Source organism: Uloborus diversus, chromosome 4, assembly GCF_026930045.1.
Source record: "Uloborus diversus isolate 005 chromosome 4, Udiv.v.3.1, whole genome shotgun sequence".
Lineage (NCBI taxonomy): Eukaryota > Metazoa > Arthropoda > Arachnida > Araneae > Uloboridae > Uloborus > Uloborus diversus.
In genome coordinates, this window is record NC_072734.1 from 166,079,714 (window position 1) to 166,092,684 (window position 12,971).

Below are 12,971 nucleotides of genomic sequence, written 5' to 3' on the forward strand. Positions count from 1 at the left end.
AAACTTGGAAGTCTCCTGGAGGAATAATCGAGAGCGTAGGTAGATATGTTATCAAATGATTTCTTTTTAAAATAAAGTAAATAATTAAAGTACATGAATTAGCACATGAAAACTGCAGTTCAATCTAGTCACTAGACAGGGTTCGAAAATATCGGATATTTTGAAATACATCGGATATTTTGATATATATCTGATATTTTCAATAAGCACAAACTAAAGTCTTCCAAATAGTAACTTTATCCTCAAATCACTCTTTATTTTCTTAATTATAATTACAATATGTATACTTAAAATTAAGGCTTCTTTCATTACTTATATCTAATATTTCATTTTAAATTTATTTCAATTTTAATGTAGTTATTTAGCATTAGCTGTTTTATTCATTTTTCTTTCTGTTAGCTACTTTTACAGTTACATGATTCCGAAATAAAATATATATATTAGTCGGTGCACAGTCATAAGACATTTTCTTTTTTTCTGAGCAATGTTTAACATTTAACTAGGCACTTTTAATATGAATTCAAATTGTAGAATTACATAATAATTTTATGAATATAAAATACAAGTAAAATAGGAGTATTATATTACTTTATTACATTAATGATGAATTGATACATCATAAAACTATAGTACATAACTTTTTGGTTATTTTTAATACTAAATGAATACTTTTTATATTGAAAATACCGTAGTTGAAAAAATAAATATCGAAAATATCAAAATATCGTGATATTTTCAAAATAAATATTGGATATATATCGTGATATATATCATGATATCAGGGGTCTGGCCAGAGGATATTTGGGTCCGTTAACGGACCCTTCACAAAAATCCGATCAACCAAAACGGACCTTTCACAAAATCCCGATCAAACAAAACGGACCCTTCACAAAATTCTGATAAACAAGATCGGATCTTTCACAAATTGTTTATTGAAAGAGCAAATCTGAAAGCAAAATAACGCATATTTCTGTGTATAAACCGATAATTTTTGGAACCTTTTTGAAGTCAAATTAGAGGGATCAGCTTATACAAAATCGGCTAATTTTGAAAGAAAAAAATCGGCACTCTTGCGATGCTCCTGCAAGCGATAAATAATTGCTACTTCCAAAAATATAATGGTTGTTTGTTTGTTTTATTACAGCTAATTAGCAGCGGTGTTGTTGTAAACTTTTCTGAAACGGCATTGGTAAGCACTTTTCTCCCCGCTCATGATTTAATAAAAAATAATAACATATCTGCGAAATGAACTTAGAACTGCAAAAGGATAGTAAGGGTGGGGGGAAAAAAAGATCGCTTAAGCTAGATAGGGTTACCAACTTCAAAATTATTATCATTAAGCGTCTGGCGACCTTTATAATGACTTGATTAGATAATATTCTCATAATTTTACTAGCTTGTCAATATTTGCGTTTTTACGGTGCGGTGCGATGTTTAATTGTTATTTTGGGAGAAAATTATATGGGTTTTGATTTTTCGATGCTAACAAGGATGATTAACTTTAAATAAACTCTTTTAATTACCGTTTTTTTTTTTTTTTTTAGATGTCTACATTTTGAAAAATGCAATCTTTTAACATCCGATATGAGAATCATAATTTGTTCTTTTTTCAAGCTAACTTCGCTTTATTAGGATTCAAATAAATGAAAAGTCTCTTTATTTCTGTTAGAACTCTCATTTCAAGTTTTTAAAGCAAAATTCCATTTTCTGTTATGAGTCAAAAATTAAAATGCTGAATAGATGGTTTATTTTATTTATTTATTTATTTTTTTTTTTTTTGCTTCAACTATGTCCACAGATGTTAATGAAATGTTTATCATAGGACTCTAAAATTCAATTTTAAAATAATTTTATCAAAAATATTTCTTTTACAAGTCGTTTTTTGTACTTTTGATGCCTTCACTTTGAGAATTGCGATCTCTTTGCATCCGCTATCTGAATCCGATTTTTCGAATTTTTGATGTTTATTACGCTTTGTTAAGAGGTAAACAATTAAAATAACTTTTTATTTTTGTTAAAATCACGGAATTTATAAGTTTTAAACGAAATTCTGTGCTTCTTAAGAGTGTCTTGGGTCACAAAGTTAAATGCTGAACCCTATTCTGAATTTTATTTATTTATTTTTTTATTACAATTATTTTAAATACTGGACAGAAATATTTGTAGTATAATTTAACATAATGTAGAATGGTAGATAAATATTGATACTTGAGAGAGCGATGCCCCCCCCCCCCCCACCAAATATCAGAAAAACACTCCAGAATGATATTCTCGACATAGAAGAGGAAAACACTCAACTTAAAGTTTAATTGATGCAGTTTGTGCCATCTCTAAATTATAAAATTTCGTTTTAACAAAAAAAAAAATTTTTTTTTCGCGAAATTATTTGATTTTTCACAAAATTTATTCATTTTTCACAAAATTATTTAATTTTTCACAAAAAAACGGACCCTGTGAAAAATCCTGGATAGACCCCTGGATATATATCGACTGCTCGGAAAAAGCATGGAGGAGGAAGGAAACCTTCATTCATATTTCAAATGAATTTCAACTAAATTAACATATCGATTGATTATGTTAGTTTAGTTGAAATTCATTTGAAATATGAATGAAGGTTTCCTTCCTCTTTCAACTAAGGTGTTTTAACCGAACCAAAAGGGGAGGTTAAAAGATTAGTGCACAGCAAGGGTTCAGCAATGCACCAAAATTATGCATGACCATTTTACATGCGCAAGCAAAAGAAAGCGTAAAACCTGGCTACAACACATTTCAATACATAAAAATGACATTAATCAGATGTCATACTTAATAAATGAAAATTATATTATTTTTCACTTAAAACAATCAAATTACTTTAATTTCATTCAGTTTCTTCTTCAGTTTTTCAGAATTGCTTTTATCATAGTTACTGCTGTTAGAAGAACCAGCTTCTGCTGCACTAGCTTCAATTATGCCAATCAAAGAATGAATTTCTTTACACACAACATTCCATAAGTACTTATTTGCTGCTTCATCTACGAGAAATAGAAAACATGTTTACGGAAGAGAAGGTTTTCGGAAGTCAAATTAATATAAAATAGCAAGATCACTCACTGAATTATAAACAAGCATAACATTTCTACAGAAAACAGAAGGTTTAGGGGTCACAGTCAGATTTTTGTAGCAAAGGAAAATCACACTTAGTAGCAGAAAAAAACTTTCATAACAGTGAAAATTAAGTTTTCGAACAGAAAAGACCACTTTTGCAGAAGGAAAGATCAAGATTTTTAACAGAAAAAAACTTTTGCAACAAAGAAAATCAAGTTTTTTCAGTTGAAAAAAAAAAAAAATAAGGGATGTTGAAAAAAAAAACATCCAGCTATTGGCATTCATCTGAACTTTGATGTCATTAATTCAAATTATGTTTTTTGCAATCACGAATTGTGATAGGATCCTATTTGTTGCGTTTCTTGTATCTACAAATGTAATAGACTAGAATGAATATGGAGGAGAAATTCGCACCCATCATTATGACTGGTGATTTTCTAGATTGATTACGTAATCTGAGGCATATTCATAAAAAAAGAAATAGTGATTGGGATGTGGTAATAAAGATGTCGTTATTATGGTCAATTTGCACCTGTACACTTATCATAAATATTATATTCAGTGTATACTGTTACAGTATGTAAATTTAGCATCAATTTTAAATGATAGGAAATAGTAATCAGGAATTTTTGTACTTTGGAAAAGTTCTGCTATTTAAGTTCATCTATATAGGTGTTTTTCTGAAAATTCATAAATTTATGCAAAAAACTCCTGATTTTCAATGTAAACTGCTTAAGTTAAGCCTTGAAGGAACAAAAAATTGCAGATGATTTGTAATTATGATGAAGAAAATCAATCTAGACTTATTATTGTCACCATGGCAATCCAAAAAATCAAAGGAACATCAAAAACTCAAATGAGGATAAATAACGTTTTGTCATTGCTCAAAAAAGAAAAACAAAAAAGAATGAAAGCAAAGAAATTTGAAAAGTTACAAGCTTTGAAATCTGACCAGGCAACAGGGGCGCAACCAGAAAATATTTTTAGGGGGGGGGGGGAGCACAATTTTTTTTTTCACAACACTCTATTAGCGTTCTCTCTCTCTTTTTACATCAATATATATTTATTATTATTATTAATATTATTTAGTAAAATTCCTTAAAATTGTATAAGTTTTGCAATTTATTCAAAAACTATTGCAAAAACATTAATTGTTCTTATGCCAGAATTGAAATCACGTTAAGAATAAACTTTAAAGTAATTGAAACAACAGTATTGCAGTAAGATGTCCAAATTAATAAATGGAAATTAATACTTGCTATTACTTCATTTACTATATTAATGAAATAAATCAAAATGCACACGAATTTTTATCACCAAAAGCTTTAAACTATTCATATTTTTAAGATCACTCAAGGTAAGAAAAAAAAAAGGAACACGTTAAAATTGCATGAAATCACTTAAAAATACAACAAAATAATCAATAAAACTTGACAATGTGGATATTTAGGACACTTGATGAGTCCCAAATATCCGCATTGCATGTGTACACTTATAAAATTGTCTTATTGTCTACAATACAAAGTTTAACCGTCGTTGTTTCTTGGTTAGTTCTTCAATAACTTCATCTGGTTGTACAACTATATCTTTGTTGATACAAAGCTGTGCTAATCCATTTTAGCGTTCTTGCATCATTGTGCTTCTTAAATAGGACTTGAGATGGCGCAATGTTGAAAATGATCGCTCCGCGGTAGCAGAAGAAATAGGCAGTGTTATGAACGATTAGCTCCTAACTACAGAAAAAATAAATGCCGAAAAGGAGAGAGGGGGAAGTTTTAAATGACCTCTCGTCGTCGCTGCTTACTTTGGAACCACTTCGTTTTCTCAATCTTCATTCTAATTAAAAAAAAAAGAGTATTTTTGAAAATTGTTGAAATTAGTGTACTTGGGGGGGGGGGGGGCATAGGCCCTGTGGGCCCCCCTCTGATTGGGCCCCTGCCTGGCAAACAAACCTGATCAACATACATTTCAAATTAAAAGTCATTATTTTTGTTTTGGTTTCTAAACAAACAGGTAACACTAATCATTTAGTAAAATTCATTTAAGAAAAAGAAATGAAGCCTGCAATAACTGGATTTAGTGCAATAAGAACCTTAAAGAACTTTTTTTTTAATGTTAAAAAGTTCCGAATTGAAACAGGAATGAATATCAACGTTTCAAATCCCCCTGTTAAATTTATGTATCTAAAATTAAAAATGAACCAAAATTGATCTCAAAATGCAACCCACACATTTTTTTTTCAACAACAACTAGGGGGCTTCGCCCTGTTCACTGACGCTCAATAGCCACTTAAGTTTGCTTTTAAAAAAAAGCAAAGTTTTTTATTTTGGAGCAGAAAATGCCAAAATAACATTTATTTAGCAGCTTGTAGCAGATTGTTCAGTTTAGCGCTGCTCGGCGCAAGAGTGTGATCCCTGGAAGATTGGAAACCTTTTTAGGTGTGTCAGAGGCAAAAGACCTCAAATTAGAAAATAGTAAAACATAACAGAAATAACACAGCGTCTTGTTTTTCATTTACTTATTTATTTTTTAAACACTTTTATAAGCAACAAGCTTAAAAGACATTTTCTCATTAATTCAAATATTAGTTTCCTAACAGTTAAAACAGTCAACTTCACTCTAACCAAAAACAAAAGAGCAAAATTCTACACTCACCTGTACTTTTACTGAAGTACCAACAGTCAGTACATAGCAATAAAAGTTAATAAATAAATAACTTATCGCCAATCACATTCCTATCCATAAACCCAGGAAAAAAGAAATGTCAGATAATTTGAGAACTTATTCGATGAGAAAATATTTCTCATTCAAGATAATGGAAAATTAACTCATCAACTGGTAGGTTAGACCTACACATTCACTTCATCTTTTCAACAGCTACGGTATAAAATTACACAGTGGATTCCCTCTGTCTGAACACTCTCTAATGTGAACACACCTATATTCTGAACACATTTTGATGGTCCTGGTGAAACTCTATAGACTTAACAGGCTGACCTCTCTGTACTCTGAACACCCTATAATATGAACACCCCAGCATTATGAAAGCTTTTTTTTAACCCGGATCAGTTATTATTTCTCTATATACTGAGCGTGTTCACAATCGGTAAGTAGGAGATCCTATGAATCAAATTAGAAAGCCTGAAATACACTCATGATTTTATCCCAATAGTTGAATGGTATTAAAGACAAAATGAAGAAAGGGAAAAGAAAAATTATTTCCATGGATACTGCATCACATGAAATCATTCAGCTGAGCAATATGAGCCTGAAGTTCCTGCCACTGAACAGATTTCAAGAATCCAACCATTATGTCAAGTGGCATTCATTACCTTCAAAGTATGATTACCTTCAAGCAAAATGCGGCTGAGAATCACCCGGAAACTTTCCACTTGGATTACAACACGTACCATGCATGAGACTACACAACGCAAAAACAGATTAAAAATAACCTCCTTTTATTTTCCAGGTATTGTACCCCATAGCTGTATTGTAATATTTTATTGTTGAATGTATGTTAAACTTTTTAAATTAAAAAAGAAATAAATAAATGCAAGAACTAGCCACCAATCCAAAATTCAGCACCTCTATCTTCACTAACTGGTATAGCTCACTGGGCAACCGACTGAAAATGATCCACTAACACAATAGAATACATAAACATGCATTTTCCAGTCTCCCTCTATAATGAACACCCCCATAGTCTGAACACTTGTTCGGTCCCATGAGTGTTCAGAATAGAGAGAGTCCACTATACTTATATTGCATACCTGAGAAAATCCTACCTGTTTTCTGAAAAGGAGTAATTAATTGCTAATATTTTAAACCATTTATAGCACTCCAAATTCAGTTAATAAATATAACTAATTTAAATTTTACAAAAAAGGTCTCAGTTGCATTCTTTTAACTCTGAACACAATATTTGGATAAAGGAGTGCAACAGCAATCCTCTATAATATTAAAATCTGTTCGCGTCTGTCTGTCTGTCTGTCTGAAGATCTATCTTCTCGAGAACCGCTGCGAATCGAGAGTCAAACGAGATACCGATCAATTAGAAATTTTCCAAAGAAAACAATAGGACCAATCTCGTAATTGTGCGACTTTAATTAGCTGAGATATTAATTAAAACGTCAATTAACAACACGTTCTCGGGAATTCTTATTTCTTTCCTGTTGCCATTTTACTTATGGGTTAGAAAAAAAAAATTCGAATGATCGTTTTAAGAGCGCAGTTTTTTGGCTGTTATCCAAGTCTTAAAACAACTTTTTCGTCTAGAATTTTATTTTAAATTGGTTGGCCGGTTGCTCTATTCGAACTCAAACTTTATTTATCGTCTGCCGTTTTATTTTTTTAGTCAACGCTCTTTAATCTTTTTAGTATATGAAAGTTATTTCTTTCGCCGTGTTTGTTTTAGAAAGTGTGTTATTCCGAATCCCAATCGGCTGCATTATTTTTTCTTTCATTACCAACGCTCATATATTCGTTTTTGTGCGACTCATTATGTTTATTCTGTTGAACTTTTCTATTTTACGTTGTCACTTCTCTAGAATAGGTAAGTTTTCGAATTTAAACTCTTCTTGTCCCTCCTTTTTATACTTATGAAATACATTTTGTACAATTAAAAGAGCACGCTAAATTAAGACAGTTTAGATTTTTTAAAATGATCACGTTATTATTAAGATTGTTTAGATTTCTTTAAATAAACACGTTATTTTAAGACTGTTTAGATTTTTTTAAATAAACACGTTAAATTAAGATTGTTTAGATTTCGTTAAATGAAACAAAAGTTCGAGAACTAAGAAAGTTTACTCTTTTAATGATTTTAACTGAATAATAATCTGTTCAAATTAGTTCCGTGTAAAAGTATTTTTTTCTCTAAACAGTTGTTAATTTCAATAGACAAAATGTTGGTTAATGTTCGAAATAAACAAATTGGAAAATCGAAAATTTTAATAAATAAACATTGCACGGAATAAGAAATAAATTGATACCTTTATGCTTTTGGAGAAACGGAGCCCGAGATTGTGGTACTTTGGTCCGCATTAAGAAAACCTTTTGTTACAATTGCAATGATGAATATTATCAATATTGTAACAAACTTATACTTCATCACCATTTACGCCAGAACCATCTAAATTTTTGCAAGAATCAGCACAAGTCAGAGCTCAATATTTCTATCAACAGACTATTTCTTTTGAAGTCTTTAAAGAGTGGACAACGTACCTGAGTTCTTGGTTTTGAAAAAATGCTAACATATTTTTCTCTTTGTGACAAAAAAATAAAATAAAATAAAATAAATAAAAACATCTGTAATTAATTCTGAACTAAAAGAGCAGAGGAGTTCAATTTACTATACTAATCTTGATGTTAAAACCGGGGGAAAATAAAAGAGTTTTAGACACCTAAAAATTAACTCAGCATCCACTATAATATTAAAATCTGTTCGCGCCTGTCTGTCTGTCTGTCTGTCTGAAGATCTATCTTCTCGAGAACCGCTGCGAATCGAGAGTCAAATGAGGTACCGATCAATTCGAAATTTTCCAAAGATAACAATAGGACTAATCTCGTAATTGTGCGACTTAAATTAGCGGAGACATTAATTACAACGTTAATTAACATAACGTTATTCAGGAATTTTTATTTCTTTCCTGTTGCCATTTTGCATATTGGTGAGCAAGTAAAATTCTAATAATTCTTTTAAAAGAGATTTTTTGGCTGCTGTCCAAATCTTAAAACAACGTTTCCATCTAGAATTTTTATTTTAAATTAGTTTAAAATTGGTTGCACTATTCGGACATAGCCTTTATTTTATCGTCTTTTTTTTTAATTTTTACATTCAACACTCTTAACTTTTTTCAGCATAGGAAAGTTGTTTATTTAGCTATCTTTATTGATTGTAGTGTAAGTTTATTATTCGCCGGCTTCATATTTTGGTACATTTAGGAGATGTGACTAATTATGTTTATTTTGTTGGACCTTTTCCCGTCACATGGGTGAGTTTTCGAATTGTAATAACTCCTTTTCCTTCCTGTTTCTATTTTTGAAATACAGTTTGTATCGTTAAAAGAACATGTTAAATTAAGATTGTTTGGATTTCTTTAAGTGAAACAGAGTTGAACAAAAATATTGTTTTTAAGGATTTTAACTAAAGCTTAATTCGAATCTGATGACTTGGTATTAAATTAATGCTGATTGGTATTTATAAAGTCTTGGTGCTTTAGTTTCACGTAAGCAACCAAAAAGTATGTGTCATTTTATGTAAAAAGCTGATCTTAATTGTACATACAAATGTTTCAGGTATAGTCTATCATATTTCATTCAGTTTAAAGTGAGCACAGATTATAATTGATAATGCATATATTTTCATCTTTTGTGCTAACTGAAAATACTCATAACTTGCTTTATTGATAACTATGATTAACTTTAAAGAGATTTTTGCCAAAAATATGCTCTACTGGTGTTTTGCAAACCTTGCATTACGCGTATTTATTTACTCCTTAGCGCTTTAGAAACTGATGTCAGAGTAATACAAAAACGTCAATTGGACATCTCTTTCACTTTTTAAGTAGCCCGTGCAACGCCGGGCACGCAGCTAGTGTTTTTATTAAAATGTGTCCTCTCACTCTATTTTTAAAGGCACAAATTGTTTGATATTTTTGCATGAAGATTTAAAATGTATTGCTTCAAAAAAAAAAATAATAATAATAATACTGCAGCAATACAGTCAAGACCACTTACTAGAATATCAGTTTTAAGAACATCCAGCTAATGTAATAAAATTTTGCTGTGCAAAACCGTTGTAATTTTAGATTTTGATCTTAGATAATGGAACGATGGGCTTATTAGAATAATTTTTCCCGCAAATTGGCTATTCAATTAAGCAGGTTCGACAGTAGTACCAAGTAGAACTCATCAGTGATGCTAAAAGTTACACAGAAGCATTAATCAGTGAAGACATTGATTGGAGAAAACACTGTGAATGTAAATGGTAAATACTTTTGTCTCTCAATATTATCCAAAATAAATAAATGATATAATAAATAAAAAAATAAAGTACCTGGAAGATGCTTCTGTATTATATTTTCTCCAAGATCAGAAACACGTTTAATTAACTCCTCTCTTTCTGGATTAGCTTCAGGCAAAGGAGTTGTATCTTCCATGCGTTTCGCATCATAATCAAATTTTTTTCTACTAAAAGATGAAAAAAGTACATGAATAACAAGAAATTTGTTAACATAAAGAATATCTTTTTTAAATTATAATTTAAATCAAATTAGTGCATGAAATAAACAAAAGACTAAATTATTTGTATAGATGGCAGTTGGTAGGTAAAGGGTAGTAACTGCAAATTTTTAATTTTTTTCATCAATTGTACATGCGTTTTATTGTACAAGCTTGCTTATTTGGCTCCAGCTGTAAAAAAACTGCATAAAAATGTCTAATTCCAACATTTTCCTATTGTTATTACTAAACCCAAAACAAGTTTTTTTAAACATCCTGAAAACTCATTTATGCAGATACTGCTGTTTACCTGCTCTTTACAGTGAATTTGATCTAATCTGCCAAACAAAAGGGGGTGTCAGAAGAGCTCAAGTCGAGCATTGAAACAACCATTATTCTGTCCAATTCGTAACTATAACCGTATGGTATATGAAGAAAAATGAGCCAAAAAACAAATTTCTGAGTTTAAGGCCAATTTCTAAAATTCCTGGAAAATCTACACACAAAATAAGTACATATTTGAAAAGACAGATAAAATTCTATAAAATGACTTTTTCCATTGAGATAGTTACATTTTTTCAGCGAGCTACAGGCTTTGAGGCATTTGAACACTCAAAGTTGAATTGGCGCTAAAATCTGTAAATGGCATTTTCCGAAACAATCCTTTCAGCTACAATCGGTCAAATATACTAAAAACCTAGTCCACTCCACTAGCTTTTAAATAATATCAAAGCAAATCATTTTTGGGTTCAAGTCGGCAGAAATTAAGCCTTTTGTTTAAAAGATTAAAAATCAGCATTTGTCAAAAAAAAAAAAAAAAGGGGGGACTAGTAAACGTATCACTTCCCTTTAAGTACAAAATTCAAAGCCAAGTTCTTTTGTACATTTATAGCTTTAGATGCTCATACCTTACTTTTGTGTTTCACACACTCATATCACCAAACAATCTATGAAAAAATTGCTCAGGTTTCCACTAAGCAGAATATTGAAACATGCATATTATTGCACTTGAAAGAGATTGCTATGTTGAATTCACTCTGACCTAGGTGGAACTATTCGGAATTGATTGCAGAAAAATAAAATAATAAAAAATAAAGAAAAAACACTGTAAACATGGGAAAATAGCATATGAAAAATAATTTTTTGAAAAAGGAGAGTTGATTAATTAGATACAAATCTGCTGATAGCATCAATGATACTTTTTATACTTTTTCAATCCTTGTCTTGATAATTTATGATATGAACATTTTATTAATGCAGCATGATCAACAATTCAGTACTTTTTAATATTTCAAATCATTGATGACCTTGTCCAGAATAACAAAAAAATAGTTTACAAAAATATTTCATTGCTAAATGAAAATTACCTTTCACTTTGATCAACATAAGATGTAGATACTTCCTCCGCTTTTGAAAGATTACTTGGCTCTTCCTGGATTGCACCACCTACAGTAGATCCATCATACTTCAATCTTTTCAGATAGCTAAAATAAAAAAAAAAGAATTCTATTTCAACAAAATTTAAATATGAATCAAAAATTCAAAGAGACATAACCAGAAAACGCTATTTATAATACATGATTTTTTCGATATATATTTTTTTTCATGGACATTTTTTTTATTTATTTTTGTAATGTCCAAATCTAATGGGATATAGCCAGCCTTTGAGCAAAAATACAGAAAGTTACTCATCTTTTCAAATTAATATCCTTAATTTAACTATTTGTGGTACCATGATTGTTAAACGTCATATTTATTATTACATACATCATTCATAATGTTTGATGGAAATCAAATTCCAAGACAGTGGCATATAGCATGATCTTTTGCTGCAGGCTAGTAATTTAAATCTTATAGGGGAAAAAAAATGATAAAGATTATACCTTCATCAGTTACATAGTTAGTATTATATTTAGCGGGGTCCAACACAAAATACTTTAAGCAAGTATGCTTACAATGCAATACACTGCCTAAAATGTACAGAGGTCTCCTTTTGAAATACAGAAGAGAATGATATGAAAGAACAATATTTATTCTCTTGGTGATGAGGCTTTCTTTCCTACACAGACTCATGTCTTCAAATTGAAAAAAAGAATCCTTCAATTCTAAAACATGTGTGTATGCAATCATTTGCAAATTTTGTACTTTATTAACATTGTTTTTATTACTTTTTCTGGAAAATCACCTGTCAAGGTATGATGGGTGAAAATTATTTCTATTTTGAACAAAGCCTGTTAGGTCATATTTTGATAGTTGAAATTTTAACCCTAACTTCAGTGGATTAACCTATAACTCCAATAGATAGCGCTCATTGTTGAACACTTTTCCGTTTCTTCATTCTCCTAAAATTAGTCTTACCAATAAAACAGTTAAGTTTTCGGATCCAGTTCAGCCTTTACAAAAATAAAGCATTTCTCTGAATGTCAAACATTATCAAATTATCATGCTATGGCGCAAGTTTCATTGTCAGTGACGTCCAGAGTGTTACTCGATCAGTGAATTGGCTATTATAAAAATGAGGATTTGTTTAAGACATCAGACTAGTAGTCGGAGGATCCTGAACTCGATGTTGAACCCACTGAGTACACACAGAGTATAAGCTCGGTGAATCTGTGCGCCTGAAACTGGGGTGGATTGTAATGAAGTTTATTATGGGCTTCAGA

General features: G+C 30.5%; 1 protein-coding gene across 1 annotated transcript in view; it reads right to left on the minus strand.

Moving 5' to 3' along the window:
* Window positions 1–12,971, minus strand: part of LOC129219774 (deubiquitinating protein VCPIP1-like) — a 39,446-nt gene that overhangs the window by 14,043 nt on the left and 12,432 nt on the right. The window contains exons 7-9 of the mRNA XM_054854073.1: window positions 11,676–11,792; window positions 10,145–10,278; window positions 2,854–3,014 (exon numbers count right to left, since the gene is read on the minus strand). Of these exons, the coding sequence (XP_054710048.1) occupies window positions 2,854–3,014; window positions 10,145–10,278; window positions 11,676–11,792 (412 nt within the window). The remainder of the gene's footprint in view (window positions 1–2,853; window positions 3,015–10,144; window positions 10,279–11,675; window positions 11,793–12,971) is intronic.